Here is a 20,066-nt window from a genome sequence, read left to right as displayed (position 1 = left end):
TATTACCAAGATGGGTTTTAAGTTCTTTTAGTGTTTTTTATCCTATTGGCACCTCTGTTATCCTATTATTTACTTTCTTAAATGTATCATTAAAGGTGGCAACAACTTTAGTACCGGTAAGTGATCTCTGTGGAATGTTTGTTTACAAAGAGTTCTAAAGCCAGTACAAAAATAGCTGGTCTCCCAGAATGCTCAGGATTCCACATAGTAAAAAGCCAAGGGTGGGCCTCAGTGGGAGGGTGGGGCTGCATACCAATATACAGATACAGGAAGTGTTTCTGATGTTGAAACCAGTATATCTAATATAAAAGTGGGTATCCTGAATAAGGTACTGCATTCTACGAAGTAAGAAATAGGTAGACAAGGAGAGAAGATCTGGGGCCGGACTTGCAGCATCAGAGCCAGAGAAGCCTGAGCCCATTCAGGTAGATAGGAAATGACATCACTTGTTTACAAAATGGCAGAGTGTGTGGTGCAACAGACCACATTGGCCAGATCTCTGTATCAGGATTTTCTACATAGTAGTCCAGTTTAATATTAGTTGAACAATGGGAAACTGTATTTGCATGTGCACATGCTGTTACCCATTAAAGCAGACCTGAAATCAGAACTTCCTCTCTGCTCTAAAATATACGCAACAGCATAATAACCTTTAAACATATTAACATTGTATGCATTTTAATTAGCCTCCCTGCCATGGCAGTCAGCTGACAAAGCTGAGGGGTCAAATTACAACTTGTGATTAGTCACAGATGAGGGGGAATTAGACAGGCTAAACTCTCTAAATACATACAGGGTGCATTTCTCTAGGTTTCCCTTCTGTCCTGCATAAGAGTTCAGCTCCACTTCAGGTTCAATTATGGTAATCATTTCCTCCTACGCATCATCCTTCAGTACAATGTGATGACCTTTTCATTACTGAAATATAAACTTTAAACAAGGCAATGAACAGTAATCATCTAACATCCAAGTATGTAAATGTATTTCTTTCCTCTTTCACTGACAAGGAGTAAACCAGACAGTACAAGTAATGAAAGGCTTGGTTATTAAGGCGCTAAAGAACTAAAGAAAAAAAAATAAATGTCTACATTATATTAACCCGATCCTTGGAAACAGTGTTTAGGGTGGTAAAACGAATGACAGTATTTTATAAATCTAAGTTTTATTCTGATGAAGAAAGGACAAAAATGATATCTACGACCTGCTTTACATTTTTATAAGTCTTCACAGAAATCTAAAATTCATGCTAAGTTAAAAAAAAACAAAAAAAATAAAACCTCTACAAATTAGACAGATTTATACAATGACTCTGTACAGGAGGACCCAGGGAGCCACGATGGATGCTACAACTCTGGCCATCCTGTCTGGAAAGTTTTAAAAAAGATTAAAAACACATAAACCGCTCCAATAATTGGATGACAATGGCAAAAAAGAAGAAGAAGAAAAAAAACAAAAAAAAAAAACATGCCAGCCTCATAAATGTGGGCAAAGACACTAAAAACCGTTAGACATGAGCAGTTTAAAACCCTCCAACTACCAAGTGGCCGGCTAACTGGGGAGGCTCTGGAAGATGCTTGATAGACATGATACAGAGGAGGAGTCCGTGATACCAAAGAACTGAGTTGCAGTGCTTCTTTTGGTGACAGCAAATGTCTCATTTACGTGATTAAAATACAAAAAAGGAACTCAGTCTTTTTTTTTCCACCCCCCAAACGACCTTGTAACTTTTTTTTTTTTGACAGACATCACTAACAGCCAAACAGAACATGCTACTCAGTAAAAATGCAGAGTTTGTAACACTAGTAAGAAAGGGGAGGAGAGAAGTGTAGGGTACAGTGTCTCCTGGGCTACACTCATGGAACACCTTAATCTATGCAGGAAATACCGAATCCTGCAGATGCCCTCCCATCCCCCTCCTCAGTCTGATGTACGACCCACTGCCCATCAGTTGCAGTAATAGCTGTATGTGGCATTTAGTTCTTGTCTTCCTTTTTGTCGTTATCCTCTGAGGGATAAGAGTGCCACGTCAGCCGCTCCTCATAGAATGAGATCACCACCTGGGGACACTTCACATTGGCTTCCTTTGCTGGGACAAGGTCAGCTTCATCAGAGTTCTTCCTGTAGTGAATAGACAGGGAGCTGGTTACATTCTGTACACATAAGGCTAGATGCTTGCTTCTTTAGTAACTACTATATATTATGTGCTAGTAAGTACCACACAAGGAAGTTAATAAGCAGCCACAACTGCTAACGTACAGTGTTATGATACGTACATACATCAGATTTCCATTACCTGACAATCGTTTATTGTCAACTCCAGTAAAAATGAAGTGTGAGCCACTGGGCTTCACATCCTGCTTGCCCATTTGCTACAGTTATTCTATTGTAGTTTCTGCAGCACGGTGCCTGTACAGTGACTGTCCCTAAACCCAGGAACAAGGATTTGAGATAACAGTAGTGAGTGTGTATGAGGTTTTACACTGAGGAATCTGAGATGAGCTAACATTTTTTTGTAATCACTTTTCTCTGTGGGAATCAAAGTGAATGTGGTGCTACAGAGAGTTGCAGCAACTCAGAGCGCACTCAGCAAAAAAGCTGGATTAAAGGGGCATTTGATGAAATAAAAAAATAAAATAAAATATGCACAAAGGATTTTACTTTTACATATCATTACAGGAAATAAAAATCATGTTTAAAATTGTATTCATATGCCTTTTATCTTACTGTGTTTTTCTCCTTTCCATTGGCTATGTAGTTCCTGATGTACCTGCAGGGCAGTTCACTGTGGCACAGGAGATGCTAACTGCAGCTCTAATTGGGCTGGTAAAGGACTCTTCCTCTGAAGTTGTGCAAGCAATGTGGCTACTGTCCCACAGCCTCAGACTTGCACAGTACAATCAGAACAGGAACATGGAGCAGTCTTTCAGTGAGTCTGTTAGAGTGCTGTGAGGGGTCCTGATGCGCTGCGCTGCAGAGAGCAGTGTAGCAAGCTGAATAATGTAACCCTCTGTCAGAGGTGCCCACAAGATCTGCGGAAACCGTTGGCCAGTAACAACACTGCTTTTACACCTTTATCAGCACAAGTAGAACTGCAATTAGCTTCCCCATGTGCCACAGTGAACTGCCCTGCATGACTGTTGGGGACAACATAGTCAATGAAAAGGATAACATTACAGTAAGGGCCTGAGCCCACAATCTCAGTTGTGTCAACTGTATTAGTAGGCTCAGACCCTAATAATATACACAATGAAAACTGTACAGTTTTTCATGTTACAAGAAGTAAAAATCATGTTTAAACGTATTCACCACTTCTGCATATTATTATTAAAAATATAAAATACTGTACAGTATATATATTTTAATTTTGCCATAGTACCCCTTTAAGAACATGACTCTAGGCAGAACAATGGCTTTTCAATCCAGACACAGACATTAAGTAGCCAGTTAACTCCCAGATGCAAAAAAAAAAAAAAAAAATCAGTAACCAGATGCCCACAGAAAATGGGCAAAGCTTTCTGAGGACAATTGTTCATTTAGAACAGGTGATTTCTTATAAGCGTAACCAGGGCCGTGGAGTCGCAGTTGCAGCAATTTGGGGTACCTGGAGTTGGTGGTTTCAAAAACTGAGGAGTTGTAGTCCGGAGTCAGATGATTTTTGGACCAAATCCACAGCCCTGGTAAGTTTTTAGACTAAAGAGTCGAGGAGTTGGAGTCAGAGCAATTTTGGGTACCTGGAGTCAGAGGTTTCATAAACTGAGGAGTCAGATGATTTTTGTACTGACTCCATAGCCCTGAGAGTAACCCAACTGATGGCAGCTGACCTTCAAGCTATGGGAATCACATGCAGTGTGTGATATTATACTGCAGGTACTGGATTTTTTTAAAAAAATACTTCTTATGCTATGCGTAATCTGCTGGGTTGCTAACCTCACATTACAAACCTAGCTGTTGTATGCTGAATGAGGTGCTCCAGAATGTGCTGCCTAACAGTTGTTTGGAATTGTTTTAGCAAATAAAGTGCTGGCAGCCTCTCACAGTCATGTAGACAGCTCAGTTATACAGCATGTATTATCTAATAGGGATGGAGAAACAAGAGGGTTCAAAGACAAAACAATCAGCCTGAAAACGTCCAACAAGATTAAAGGCAGCAGAAGAAGAGGATGGTTGCACAGACATCAGACAGATGGCCGACTGGACCGATAATGAGAGATGGTTTCAGCCACCGAATGTCTGTAAGGTTGGACAAATGCTAGGGCCATGGATCTAGGCTCCATACAAATCATAGCTAACTACTAACGTCTATCTTTTTCCTATGAAGTTGGCTGCTAAAAATATAACATTGGCTCCTGGACAGTTTGATTCTGCATTAAAAGTTATTTGTCTTCTCCTAGCTTTAAAGGGATACTGTAGGGGGGGGGGGGTCGGGGGAAAATGAGCTGAACTTACCCGGGGCTTATAATGTTCCCCCGCAGACATCCTGTGTTGGCGCAGCCACTCCCCAATGCTCCGGCCCCGCCTCCGGTTCACTTCTGGAATTTCTGACTTTAAAGTCAGAAAACCACTGCGCCTGCGTTGCCGTGTCCTCGCTCCCGCTGATGTCACCAGGAGTGTACTGCGCAGACACAGACCATACTGGGCCTGCGCTGTGCGCTCTTGATGACATCAGCGGGATCGAGGACACGGCAACGCAGGCGCAGTGGTTTTCTGACTTTAAAGTCAGAAATTCCAGAAGTGAACCGGAGGCGGGGCTGGAGCATCGATGAGCGGCTGCGCGGGCACAGGATGTCTGCGGGGGACTATTAGAAGCCCCGGGTAACTTCAGCTCATTTTCCCCCAACCCCCCTACAGTATCCCTTTAAGTACCAATGTTGTTTTTAAGTAAAAGCACTGAACAAAGTGCATCGTCACACCCCTGATATGACTATTTAGTTCACTAATCTGTCTGCCTGATCCGCTAACTTTTCCACAACTGTTCGAGATTTCACAAGACCCATAAACCATCATAGGTCCACTTGCTGAATATAAACAAAACAGGTGGCTTATGAGGGAAGAGAGTACCAGGAACTCTGTTCCCTGGAAGTGTTGTGGTGGTGGAGAGAGGAAAGCAGCCAGTTGTACTGATGTGGACTCCAGCCAAATAACGTTTACTTTGTAATTCCAGATCTGCATTGCTGACACACTTTAGACTGTGTTCTTTGCAGCGTTATGTCAGCCAGGAAATCCCCATAAGAGTTGAATGGATCAAGGTTCTCCAGTGATTGCTGCAGGATGGCACCAGAAATATGCTGGCCAACTGAAATTCACTGTGCATTTTTCAGCAAAGTAAATCCTCTCTGGATCATGGCCACTGAGGCATGTTTTCTGGAGGTCCTCCCAAGGTGTAGGTGTGTGTGTGTGTGTGTGTGTGTGTGTGTGTGTGTGTGTGTGTGTGTGTGTGTGTGTGTGTGTGTGTGTGTGTGTGTGTGTGTGTGTGTGTGTGTGTGTGTGTGTGTGTGTGTGTGTGTGTGTGTGTGTGTGTGTGTGTGTGTGTGTGTGTGTGTGTGTGGTGTGTGTGTGTGTGTGTGTGTGTGTGTGTGTGTTCCTGTTTACACAACCCACGCCGCCCACACATTCTGTGACAATTTTGCTTTTTATGAAGTCGTTCTCACTCATCTCTACTAAAGAAACCAAATGCAGAAACTCGCATGATATGATGGCCGCCATATTTACTTCCTTTTTAACAAAACCATTTTCCTAGCAGTCCTGCTCATCTCTTTGTCTACACTGTGTCTTGAGTTTAGCATTTATATAGCGCTGACATCTTCCGCAGCGCTGTACAGAGTATATGGTCTTGTCACTTAACTGTCCATCTGAGGACTCACAATCTAATCCCTACAATAGTCGTATGTCTATGTATGTATTTTTTTTGTGTACGTATCATAGTCTAGGGCCAATTTAGGGAGAAGCCAATTAACTGACCAGTTTTGGGAAGTGGGAAACCGACGCAGACACAGGGAGAACATACAAACTCCGTATAGATGTTGCCCTGGCTGGGATTCAAACAGGGGACCCAGTGCTGCAAGTAAACAGTGCTAACCACTACACCACCGTACAGCCCACCATGCTACTTGTTATCAACCAGTATTTCCAGTCCTTCTCAAAGTCTTGAGTCTTAAAGAGACTCCGTAACAAAAATTTCATCCGGTTTTCTTCCATCCTACACGTTCCAAAATCTATTGTAATGTGCTCTGGCTTACTGCAGCACGTTCTACTATCACCATCTCTGTAATAAATCAACTTATCTCTCTCTTGTCAGACTTGTCAGCCTGTGTCTGGAAGGCTGCCAAGTTCTTCAGTGTTGTGATTCTGTGATGCATCTCCCCCCTCCAGGCCCCTCTCTGCACACTGCCTGTGTGTTATTTAGATTAGTGCAGCTTCTCTCTGCTCTATTATCTTTTACAAGCTGGATAAATCCTCCTCTGAGCTGGCTGGGCTTTCACATACTGAGGAATTACATACAGGCACAGCTGTCTGCACTCTGCAGGAAGAAACAGCCTGACACTTCAGTGGAAGATAGCTGCAGGGGGAAAGAAACACACAAATGATCTCTTGAGATTAAAAAGGAAGGCTGTATACAGACTGCTTGTGTATGGATGTATTTTCTATGTGTGGACATACTGTACATCAACCTACTTCCTGTTTTGGTGGCCATTTTGTTTGTTTATAAACAAACTTTTTAAAACTGTTTTTAACCACTTTTAATGCGGCGGGGAGCAGCGAAATTGTGACAGAGGGTAATAGGAGATGTCCCCTAACGCACTGGTATGTTTACTTTTGTGCGATTTTAACAATACAGATTCTCTTTAAGGCATTTAGCGTCTTGCATATATCACCATTAAAGAGACTCTGTAACAAAATGTTCAGCCTTATTTCTTCTATCCTTTACGGTCCTATACCTGTTCTAATGTGGTCTGGATTACTGCAGCCTTTTCTAGTTGCTCTGTCTCTCTAATACAGTATATCTAATCTTCTTTTCTTTGTTGACCCAGGGAGGAATGGGCTGCCTCTGTTGTAATGATGCAGTTTGGGGGGGGGGGGGGGGGAGGAGGTTCCTGTCACATGCTGAGAAACTGTGAGAATCCCAGACTGGAGTGCAGATAATTCACTATGTATTAAAAACTTGTAGTATACTGTAACATGAACATATATATATGTATATATGTGTGTATATATGTGTGTGTATATATATATATATATATATATATATATATATATATATATATATATATATATATATATATATATATATATATATATATATATATATATATATATATATATATATATATATATATATATATATACACATACATACATACATACATACACACACACACACACACACACACACACACACACACACACACACACACACACACACACACCTCAAACATCACTTCCTGGTTAGCGGCCATGTTTTTGGTTTGTAAACACTGCCTAACACTGGCAATTAAAAGCCAGGATTGCGGCGGGCAGCGGCAGAAACGGCGAAGAGGGATCCAGGAGATCACAGTGACTTCATTGGTATGTTTTTTATTGTACAAATCAGACAGAACAGATTCTCTTTAATAAATATTTTACATGTACCTGCCTATCTAGTCAACCTCTCAAGATCCTTCTGTATTGTGTCTGTATTGTATTATTTCTAAATAAATCAAAAAAGTGTGCTCCTTAAAGAGAATCTGTATTGTTAAAATCGCTCAAAAGTAAACATACCAGTGCGTTAGGGAACATCTCCTATTACCCTCTGTCACAATTTCGCCGCTCCTCGCCGCATTAAAAGTGGTTAAAAACAGTTTTAAAAAGTTTGTTTGTAAACAAACAAAATGGCCATCAAAACAGGAAGTAGGTTGATGTACAGTATGTCCACACATAGAAAATACATCCATACACAAGCAGGCTGTATACAGCCTTCCTTTTGAATCTCAAGAGATCATTTGTGTGTTTCTTTCCCCCATGCACTGAAGTTTCAGGCTGCTCTTTTCTTCCTGCAAACAGCTTTGCCCTTGTTTGTAATTCCTCAGTATGTGAAAGCCCAGCCAGCTCAGAGGAGGATTTATCCAGCTTGTAAAAGATAAGAGAGAAGAGAGAAGCTGCTCTAATCCTAAATAACACACAGGCAGTCTGCATAAAGGGGAGTTCATAGCAGAACCACAACACTGAAGAACTTGGCAGCCTTCCAGACACAGGCCGACAAGTCTGACAGGGGAAAGATACATTGATTTATTACAGAGACTGTGTTAGTAGAAAGTGCTGCAGTTAGCCAGAACACATTAGAATAGCTTTTGGAACTTGTAGGATGATAAAAAAACAGGATGCAATTTTTGTTACGGAGTCTCTTTAAATCCCTAAATAAGAGCTCATGGTATGCAGATCAAGGAAATAAAATTACAGACATAAAATGCACAGTACATAAAATATTCTGAATATAGACTACAGATGATTGGACAAGGACTGCAGTGTATGCACTAAACTGCATTAAGCATAATAACCTTTGTAAAGTCTTACCGCATGATGAGCAGAAGGTAATGCATTCAGCTCTACTCATCATGCAGTAAAACTTAAAGGGAACCGTAACTGAGAGGGATATGCATGTTTCCTTTTAAACAATCCCAGTTGCCTGGCTGTCCTGCTGATCTCTTTAGCTGCAGTAGTGGCTGAATCACACACCTGGAACAAGCAGGGCAGCACGGTGGCATAGTGGTTAGCACTCTTGCCTTGCATTGCTGGGTTCCTGGTTTAAATCCCAGCCAGATCAACATCTGCAAGGAGTTTGCATGTTCTCCCCGTGTCTGTGTGGGTTCCTCCGGGCACTCCGGTTTCCTCCCACATCCCCCCCAAAAAAACAGATAAGTTAATTGTTCCCCCCACCCCCACCCCAAAATTGGCCCTAGACTACAATACATACAGTACACAATATATACTGTACATATGACTAGGGGCTAGATTGTGAGCTCCTTCAAGGAATAGTTAGTGACAAGACTATATATACTCTGTACAGCGCTGCGGAAGATGTCGGTACTATATAAATACTAAATAATAATAATACAGTCTGACTTCAGTCAGAGCACCTGATCTGCATGCTTGTTGAGGGGCTGTGGCTAAAAGTATTAGAGACAAAGGATCAGCAGGAGAGTCAGGCAACTGGCATTATTTTAAAATGAAAAATCCATATCCTTCCAGATTTAGGTTCCCTTTAACAAACGTTATGCTGTTTAACGCAGTTTAGGACATACACCCCAAAGTCAGCTTCAAATGACAACACTCCCACATAAACAGGTAAAAGGCCTCTTCAGCTATGCTCTTTCCAATAAATGTTCTCCAGTCCTCAAGACACCACTCTGAGGAATACAACCAACATAACGTACCCCATAAACTGCACAACACGATAGCACCACACACCACAATGTGAATTATGCACTTCCCTTGGTAACAAAAAAGCAAAAGGGCTTCCCCACTAGAGATGAACGGTTTCGCAAAAAGTATAGAGGAGTTTGGACTGTGTATGTAAGGGCCCGTTTCCACTGCAAGCAGATTCTGGATGCTTAAAACTGACTCCAATGAACGCCTATGGAAAATCTGAATCAGGAAAATCGTGTTTAGTGGAAACAGGCCCAAAGACATTCACAGGAGTCAGTTTTTCTGCATCCAGAATCCATGTGTAGTGATAACAGGCCCTATGGGTAACTCGCCTTGGCTGCCGGCTCCCTTCTGATGTGTTCCATGCTGCTGTCCAGCTTCTTACACTTCTGCCTTCTCAACCGAAACTTCCGCTAAGAAGGTAGAAGTGTAAGAAGCCGGAGAGTAGCGTAGAACACACCAAAATAGAGGAAGCAGACAGGGCTAGTTAAACCTTGTGCACACAGCCCGAACCCCCAGCACACTCCAGGATGATTTCGCTTTTCACAAAATTGTTCTTGCTCATTCCTGCTTCCCGCCACCACTGTGCTTTACACCCACACCAGTGTGCAGTTGGTCTCACCCCAATGATGCTGTCCCATTACAGAGCAGCTTAAAAGGCAACACGCTCTGTTTTCCTGGCTCGTTGTCATATACGGCTCCAGTCTTCCCTGGTCTCCATTCGTCGGGACCTCTATTAAGCTCCACACACTTTCCTTCACCATAAGCTCGAAGAGGCCCTCAAACTAAACGATGCATTAAAACGAGTAATTTATTAAAATGGTAAATACAGTAGTAACTTACATGTGACAAAGCGTATGCATCTTTGTTAATAAACTGAAAAGAACTGGACCCAGTAATGACCCTTGCAGAACTCCACTATTACCAACTGCCCACATAGATCACACCGTAAATAAGAAGGACAACATAATAGTGAAGGGTCACAAGCTGTGTTGCGCTGACCAGGTGCAACGCTTCATCATTTCAAAAATTACATATTGACGATTACTCATCTACAAATGGCTTAGGTGTCTACTTTAAGCGAAGTAGCAAATAAATATAATGTATTAAATACAGTACATTCTTTCATATATTTATGTATAAAGCCAAAAAGTAATTTTGTTGTGTTACAATGACAATAAAGTTAATTGAAAAAACCCTGTGGGGACAGAACTCACCATTTCATCAAGAACATCAGCTCTCCACTCGAGTCTGTGGCTCCAATGATCCTTTCTGGATCTAAGCCCCGAGCGAATCCACGAGGCTTCTCGACCTGCAAGACAAAACACACTCATCATGTCTGCAGCAATCACCAGTGAATGATGCCACATATAAATACTAAGATGTCCATTCCTCTGGAACAATCATTGCACTCTTTGTAGAATGGAGAAGTAGTAAAAACTTAATAATAAAAAAAAAAAAAAAGGAGGACTAGAGACAGACCCCACAAGATGGAGCAGGAGCACAACTAAATGTGTTATAATTCTCTAATATTTATTCCAAAAATCAGTAAAACCTTAAAGGGTTACTCAAGACAACTGAAAAAAAAAGTGTCTCACTTACCTCCGGTGACCGCGCCGGTCCTCTACGTTCCTCTGTTCCCCCGCTGCGGCTAAGTTTTGGTTTCACTGGGCCTGCGCAGTCCTGGTTATGCACATCCTTGCTAGCGTTCCTGTCTGAATAGCATCCTGCACAGAACAATACTGTGGACGGGAACGCGAGCAAGGACACGTGTGGCCAGAGCCGCGCAGTGGTCCACCAACTCCCAGTCGGCGAAACCGAAACTAAGCCACAGCAGCGGGGGATCGGAGGATCGTAGAGAACCGGCATTGGCACAGGACGTCTGCAGGGGGCTGGTAGAAGCCCCAGGTAAGTGAAACATTTTTTTTTTCCCCTGTAGGCTTAAGTATCCCTTAAAGCTGGAAAAAAAATACACAGTCTATTGATAACAATCTGTAACATTTTGGCAGGCCAGCAGTAATAAATAAAAGGAGAGGCCCTTAACTCACACTAATGTTTATATCAACTAAGGTCTGTGTGTAAGGAACACACTTAGCACAAATGCATGGGGACTAAAGAACTGACAAAATGGACCAGTCACGATTCAAAGAATTAGCTCATTTATCTCAAATATTTTTGCACTCCAATTTCCAAACCATACGCCAGTAACACAAGATGTGACCTTTACCCGTTTCATGGAATACTCACCACTTCTTCAGGATGACGACTAAGGTGTACAAATACAATACAAGATATGATCTTAGCTTTCAGAAAATGCACTCATTATATACATTAGAAAATAGCAACAACTGTAAACAAAACTCAATTACCAGTAAGTGTTGGGGCAATGCTCTAGTTTAGAGGTCCCCAACTTGGTGGTCCGTGGGCAGATTTCTGAGAGGCCGCGGCGGATCTGACCTTTCCCCCTCTAACCCAACCCTCCCTCCCCCCCCCACCCCACGGCCGCCGCTCCTGTTACCTTATGAGCGGGCGGCCGCTTCCTTCCTTATATTCTTCATAGCCCCTCTCCACTTTGCAGCATTTCTAGTTACAGCAGCACTTCCTGTGCGGTTGCTGGAAGGAGGCAGGGCAGCGGTTCCCATGGTAACGGCGATCGCCGCTACAGGAAGCTGCTGCCCTGCTTCCTTCCCTTCCTTACAGCAGCCGCGCGGGAAGCGCTGCTGTAATACGAGATGCTGCAAGCCTGCAACGAGGAGAGGAGCTATGGGGAATATAAGGAAGGAAGCAACCGCCCGCTCATAAGGTAACAGGAGCGGCGGCCTCGGGGGCAGGGGGTAGGGGGAGAGGGCACCTCTCCTAGCAACACTGGGGCAGCTATACTGGGGTAATCACTGGCTACAGTGGGCTAACTGTACTAGCTACTGTATACTGGGCTAACTGTACTAGCTATACTGGGCTAACTGTACTAGCTATACTGGGCTAACTGTACTAGCTATACTGGGCTAACTGTACTAGCTATACTGGGCTAACTGTACTAGCTATACTGGGCTAACTGTACTTGCTATACTGGGCTAACTGCACTAGCTATACTGGGCTAACTGCACTAGCTATACTGGGCTAACTGTACTAGCTATACTGGTCTAACTACACTTGCTATACTGGTCTAACTACACTTGCTATACTGGTCTAACTGCACTTGCTATACTGGTCTAACTGCACTTGCTATACTGGTCTAACTGCACTTGCTATACTGGTCTAACTGCACTTGCTATACTGGTCTAACTGCACTTGCTATACTGGTCTAACTGCACTTGCTATACTGGTCTAACTGCACTTGCTATACTGGTCTAACTGCACTTGCTATACTGGTCTAACTGCACCTGCTATACTGGTCTAACTGCACCTGCTATACTGGTCTAACTGCACTTGCTATTCTGGGCTAACTATACTTGCTATTCTGGGCTAACTGTACTTGCTATACTGGGCTAACTGTACTAGCTATACTGGGCTAACTGTACTAGCTATACTGGGCTAACTGTACTAGCTATACTGGGCTAACTGTACTAGCTATACTGGGCTAACTGTACTAGCTATACTGGGCTAACTGTACTAGCTATACTGGGCTAACTGTACTAGCTATACTGGGCTAACTGTACTAGCTATACTGGGCTAACTGTACTAGCTATACTGGGCTAACTGTACTAGCTATACTGGCTAACTGTACTAGTTATACTGGGCTAACTGTACTAGCTATACTGGGCTAACTGTACTAGCTATACTGGGCTAACTGTACTAGCTATGCTGGGCTAACTGTACTTGCTATGCTGGGCTAACTGTACTTGCTATGCTGGGCTAACTGTACTTGCTATGCTGGGCTAACTGTACTTGCTATACTGGGGTAACTACTAGCTATACTGGGCTAACTGTACTAGCTATACTGGGCTAACTGTACTAGCTATACTGGGCTAACTGTACTAGCTATACTGGGCTAACTGTACTAGCTATACTGGGCTAACTGTACTAGCTATACTGGGCTAACTGTACTAGCTATACTGGGCTAACTGTACTAGCTATACTGGGCTAACTGTACTAGCTATACTGGGCTAACTGTACTAGCTATACTGGGCTAACTATACTTGCTATGCTGGACTAACTATACTTGCTATGCTGGGCTAACTGTACTTGCTATGCTGGGGTAACTACTAGCTATACTGGGCTAACTGTACTAGCTATACTGGGCTAACTGTACTAGCTATACTGGGCTAACTGTACTAGCTATACTGGGCTAACTGTACTAGCTATAATGGGCTAACTGTACTAGCTATACTGGGCTAACTGTACTTGCTATACTGTGGTAACTATGCTTGCTATACTGTGGTAACTGTACTAGCTATACTGGGCTAACTGTACTTGCTATACTGTGGTAACTGTACTAGCTATACTGGGATAACTATACTAACTGTATTGGGGTAACTATACTACCTAACTATACTGGGGCAACTATAGTCCTTACACAGGGGCAACTGTGTTAGCTACCTATACTGGAGCAACTATACCTAGATACCTACTTACCTATATACTACGCTCAAAATCGGGGCAAAAAGGGGGCGCTGCCGCTGCCACTAACCACGCCCCCCCGGCACTCCCCAACACCCCCCCCCCCCCCCCCCCCCCGGGCCCCGGAGAAAATTTTGGTTGGGATAGTGGGCCCCGAGCTCAAAAAGGTTGGGGACCCCTGCTCTAGTTCCCCACCCCTATTTTGTTTAGGAGACCACCTATATCTACTGTATATATCCTGCATACTAATAATGTACCTACATGGTACAGTGGTTCTCACGTACTCACCCTATAAGTACTTCTAGTTTTTATGGTATTTGTCTATAGATCCACTTTTATATTATATACATTGATAGAAATTAGGGGCTATTAAATAATATTTTTAAAGAGAATCCAAGGTGGATCTTTGGGGGGCAGATGGGACACAGAGGCATGTTCTCTGCCTAAGGACATGGCTCTGTCCCCCCCCCCCAATACAGCAGTGCTATAGCTCCCCGAGTTTAGCGACAAGATTTGACGCTAACTCGGAGTCAGTCAAACAGAGGGGAGAGGAATTCCCTATTTAAAACGCCCGCCGGGGGCGTTTCTACAGGGTTTCCTGAGCTGCCATTGGCCAACTCTCTCCCCCTGGCCGAGCCTCTTGCTGCTCCCCCACCTCCCTGCACACTATGAGACAACACAGTCTCTCAGTGCAGCATCATGACACACAAATCAGAGGTTTTTGCGGCTACCTGATCTGCTCAGCCCTGCGGATCAGGCAGCCTACTTTTTTTTTTTTTTTAGCCCACCTGGGGCTCTCTTTAAAACAATGGAGCTTTTTATCCATAGTGTGAGAATGTCAAATTCATTGCCGTCTCTCACTCCCGACAAAGTATAAGATTCAATGTACAAAATGGAGACGGCACACAAATGGCTTCAGTAGCAAAACTGTATTAAAGCATGTAGAGGCACACACGACATGTTTCGGGCGGAGCCCTTCCTCAGGTGTCCCCTGAGGAAGGGCTCCGCCCGAAACATGTCGTGTGTGCCTCTACATGCTTTAATACAGTTTTGCTACTGAAGCCATTTGTGTGCCGTCTCCATTTTGTACATTGACTACGGCTGTGCAGGGGTGGTGTACCTGCAGGAGGTGGGCACCGGCACGGAGGTCTGTCTATCGGACCGGGAAAGGTGTGTGACGGGAGAACCTTTTGAACAAAGTATAAGATCAATACAATAAGACCTCTTACCTACAAAGTTTCGACTATGGTGTTGTCTATGTGCCCGACAATCTGGGAGGTTACTGCAGTCTATTCCTCCACTCCAATGCATACCATCATTTTTAAAAAGTAACTGGTGTTGCTCATTCCTCAGAAACTCCTTTGTAAAACATTGTTGTCATGGCAACATGAAACAAAAAACACCTAACCACTGTGTTGCAGTGATGCATTATGGATGTTCCATTTTGTATGAGGGAGTGTTAAAATTATGATTTAGTATTTATTTAGTGGAAACATCTCCTGCAGTGCTTTGCAGAGTATACAGTGGCTTGCAAAAGTATTCGGCCCCTTTGAAGTTTTCCACATTTTGTCACATTACTGCCACAAACATGAATCAATTTTATTTGAATTCCACGTGATAGACCAATACAAAGTGGTGTACATGTGAGAAGTGGAACAAAAAAATCATACAGGATTCCGAACATTTTTTACAAATAAATAACTGCAAAGTGGGGTGTGCGTAATTATTCAGCCCCGAGTCAATACTTTGTAGAACCACTTTTGCTGCGATTACAGCTGCCAGTATTTTAGGGTATGTCTCTACCAGCTTTGCACATCTAGAGACCAAAACCCTTCCCCATTCTTCTTTGCAAAACAGCTCCAGCTCAGTCAGATTAGATGGACAGTGTTTGTGAACAGCAGTTTTCAGATCTTGCCACAGATTTTCGATTGTATTTTGATCTGGACTTTGACTGGGCCATTCTAACACATGGATATGTTTTGTTTTAAACCATTCCATTGTTGCCCTGGCTTTATGTTTAGGGCTCTTTCACACTACAGGCAGCGGTAAAATGGCTAAAACGCTGCGTTTTGGCTGCTGGCGTTTTTAAGGCGTTTAACGCCAATACATTAGTATCAATTGTAATGAGAAACGCCGCGGTCAGCCCTAAAAAAGCTCCTGGGAGCGTTGAACCACAACGCTCCAAAACGCAGCGTTAGATGTGAAAGGTAAAATGAAAGTCTATGGACTTTCATTTTACCTAGGAAAACGCCAACTTCGGCCGTGGTGTTAAAACGCCGAAAAAGCCCTCTGGTGTGAAAGGGCCCTTAGGGTCGTTGTCCTGCTGGAAGGCGAATCTCCGCCCCAGTCTCAAGTCTTTTGCAGACTCCAAGAGGTTTTCTTCCAAGATTGCCCTGTATTTGGCTCCATCCATCTTCTCATCAACTCTGACCAGCTTCCTTGTCCCTGCTGAAGAGAATCACCCCCAGAGCATGATCCTGCCACCACATTTGACAGTGGGCATGGTGTGTTCAGAGTGATGTGCAGTGTTAGTTTTCTGCCATACATAGCGTTTTGCATTTTGGCCAAAAAGTTCCATTTTGGTCTCATCTGACCAGAGCACCTTCTTCCACATGTTTGCTGTGTCCCCCACATGGCTTGTGGCAAACTGCAAACAGGACTTCTCATGCTTTTCTGTTAACAATGGCTTTCTTCTTGTCACTCTTCCATAAAGGCCAATTTTGTGCAGTGCACAACTAATAGTTGTCCTATGGACAGATTCCCCCACCTGAGCTGTAGATCTCTGCAGTTCGTCCAGAGTCACCGTGGGCCTCTTGACTGCATTTCTGATCAGCGCTCTCCTTGTTCGGCCTGTGAGTTTAGGTGGACGGCCTGGTCTTGGTAGGGTTACAGTTGTGCCATACTCCTTCCATTTCTGAATGATCACTTGAACAGTGCCCCATGGGATGTTCAAGGCTTTGGAAATCTTTTTGTAGCCTAAGCCTGGTTTAAATTTCTCAATAACTTTATCCCTCACCTGTCTGGTGTGTTCTTTGGACTTCATGGTGTTGTTGCCCCCAGTATTCTCTAAGACAACCTCTGAGGTCGTCACAGAGCAGCTGTATTTGTACTGACATTAGATTAGACACAGGTGCACTCTATTTAGTCATTAGCACTCATCAAGCAATGTCTATGGGCAACTGACTGCACTCAGAACAAAGGGGGCTGAATAATTACGCACACCCCACTTTGCAGTTTTGTTTTTTTTTTAAAATGTTTGGAATCATGTATGATTTTCATTCCACTTCTCACGTGTACACCACTTTGTATTGGTCTTTCACGTGGAATTCCAATAAAATTGATTCATGTTTGTGGCAGTAATATGACAAAATGTGGAAAACTTCAAGGGGGCCGAATATTTTTGCAAGCCACTGTATATAGTCTTGTCACTAACTGTCTGTCAGAGGAGCTCACAATCTAATTCCTACCAAATTCATAGGTCTATAGAAGTCTACGGCCAATTTTTAGGGAGAAGAAAATCAACTTTAACCACTTTCCCACCACTACAGTATATCTACGTCAGCTGTGGCACCCTCCAAGCCACAGCGACGTAGATATACTGACCTGGCTGCAGCCCTGCTGTGCACGGTCGGGTGCGCTTCAGTGCCCTCCGGCACTGTCAGCTGCAATACTAATTGGTGGAAGGGAACATGTTCCCTTTTGGCCAATTAGTCCACCCCCCTCCCATGAATGATCGCTGCAGTAGTGAACTGCAGCGATCCTTCATCTGTCCCCTCGGCGCACAAATAGTTAAAAAAAATTCATCCAGCAAGCAGCCTCACTCACCTACCTCGTTCCTGCGACGATCCTGAAGCCTGATCCTCCGATCACCGCTCTGCATTCAGCCGCGTATTGCCGGTAACCCGGGTCCCGGCTTGATGACGTCATCAAGCCGGGACCCGGGTTACTGGCAATATGCGGCTGACTGCAGAGCGGAGAACAGAGGATCGGGCTTCAAGACAGTCGCAGGAACGAGGTAGGTGAGTGAGGCTGCTTGCTGGATGATTTTTTTTCGGATTTCTGCACGGAAGGGGCTGCCTCATGGGGGGGGGGCATCTGGCTATCGATCCTGGGGGGTGGGGGTAGCATAAATAAAAGGGGGGGTTTACATATTTGTTGGGGGGCATCTAATTGACTAAGGGGAGTGGGGGTTTACTAATTTGGTGCATCTGGGCAACTGGGGGGGCAGTAATCATATACTGGGGGCACATTTGGCTATAATGGGGGGCAGCACTAATCCTGGGGGTACATCTGGCCATAATGGGGTTAATCCTGATCCGGGGACACATATGGCTATAAAGAGGGGCACTATTCCTGGGGGTGCGTCTGTCAATCTATTCTGGGACTGTCAAACGCAGGGGACACATGTGGCTATGCTAGGGGGGGCTGATATTGGGGACACATCTGACTATACTGGGGAAGGCGGTGATACTGGGGACACATCTGGATATCTATACTGGGGCGACTTTAACTGGCGGCACAGTTTTTATGCCAATCGCACTTTTTATTTCCAAACAGGAATTGGTCAAAATTGAGAAACAATGCATTTTTAAAAATTTTTCCCACTTTTTCCCATTAAAATGCATAGAGAGGAACATTTTACTTTGTACCAAATTCCCCCAATGAAAGCTTAGTTTGTCTTGAAAAAAACGATATATAGATAATTTAAGTGGCATGAGTACAGATGAAGTTATTGCTGATTAAAAAGGGACACCGCTAAAGTGTCAAAACTGCTCTGGTCAATAAGGGGAAAACAAGGTCTGGATGCGAAGTGGTTAACTGTGTGTTTTTGGGATGTGGGAGGCATCTGGAGGAAACCCACACAGAAATGGAGAGAACATACAAACTCCTTGGAGATGTTGCCCTGGCTGGGATTCGAGTGCTGCAAGGCAAGAGTGCTATTCACTACACCACCATCATTCCCATCATATAAAATTAACTTTCATTTTCGGCAATATTAGTTTAATTACTTAGGGCTTTTAGGCACTATAAGAACAGTGAGAATTGATTTCTCACTCAGGCAGGGCGATGAGAGGTACACTTGGATTTTAATAACTCTTTGGAGAGGGTGTGGGAAGGGTAAAAATGCTTCATTACTCACTGAGCAGGGAGAAACTATAACTGCAGTGCTGGCCACAAAGGGTTAATTAAGTTCAGGACAGGGAAGAGGTGGGTGTGGTCAGGTGATCTGCTCTGTGATAGGGACAGGATTCCCACTCTGCTGGCAAGAAGAAGCTAGATGGGAAACTAGAAAGCAGACAGCTTTGTATCTTAAACATTTATTTAAAAAAGTACAGGCATGCAATGTACAAAAGTGTATGCATTGTTAAAGTGGACCACAATAAAAATACAAGATTTCAGAAATAAAATCTATTTTCTAAATTATAATAATAAATAGCAGCTGTTTTTCAGCTGCATGATGACGAATATAAAATATTTTACATTTATTGGAGGAGCCCCTCCCTTCCTTTCATATTGCCGGGAAAGAATCCGGCAGACTGGTGGAGTAGGAAGTGTCTGGCAAAGGAGGAATTGCTAATGGCTGCCTCCTGTATAACCCTAGTTATGAAAAGAGAAGGGTGAAAAGCATGCACTGAAATGCTCATAGGCTTGAAGGAGTGTTTATTTATCTTTGTATGTCAGAGTGGTGCAACTAAATATTTTGAATTAAAAAAAATGTTTGGTTTGGGTCCGCTTTAATTAAAGCATATTTACTATAATGTGCCATAAAAATGTGGGTGTAAACAACATACTCCAGAAGTAACACTCCCCAGTCATTCACGGTCTATACATTATGCAGCAGAAATGTCACGTTTACAAGTCACTGCAGCCCCTCTCACCTCATCTTTCTTCTTCTTGGGCTTGCTCTCTTCTCCTGTAGGCTCAGTGTCTGAATCTGCTTTGCGTTTTCCATCCCCCTTGTCAGTCTCGTGTGCAGTTTTCTGTGACTGGAGGAACTCTGCAATCAGGTCCGGACAATCCAGGTTTTCCTCAGGCTCCCACGTGTTGTCCTCACTGCAAACACCAGAGGAATTCACATCCAATCTCCCCCCAACAAGACACTTCATTCA

General features: G+C 43.5%; 1 protein-coding gene across 1 annotated transcript in view; it reads right to left on the bottom strand.

The window, feature by feature from the left end:
- Window positions 1–1,145: 1,145 nt before the first annotated feature.
- CBX1 (chromobox 1) overlaps window positions 1,146–20,066 on the bottom strand; it is a 57,307-nt gene continuing 38,386 nt past the window's right edge. Inside the window, exons 3-5 of the mRNA XM_068264193.1 lie at window positions 19,836–20,010; window positions 10,617–10,711; window positions 1,146–2,118 (exon numbers count right to left, since the gene is read on the bottom strand). Of these exons, the coding sequence (XP_068120294.1) occupies window positions 1,974–2,118; window positions 10,617–10,711; window positions 19,836–20,010 (415 nt within the window). The 3' untranslated portion in view covers window positions 1,146–1,973. The remainder of the gene's footprint in view (window positions 2,119–10,616; window positions 10,712–19,835; window positions 20,011–20,066) is intronic.

The sequence above is a fragment of the Hyperolius riggenbachi genome, chromosome 12, assembly GCF_040937935.1.
Source record: "Hyperolius riggenbachi isolate aHypRig1 chromosome 12, aHypRig1.pri, whole genome shotgun sequence".
NCBI lineage: Eukaryota > Metazoa > Chordata > Amphibia > Anura > Hyperoliidae > Hyperolius > Hyperolius riggenbachi.
Note: the sequence above shows the minus strand (reverse complement) of the source record. Positions and strands in the feature narration are given on the sequence as shown.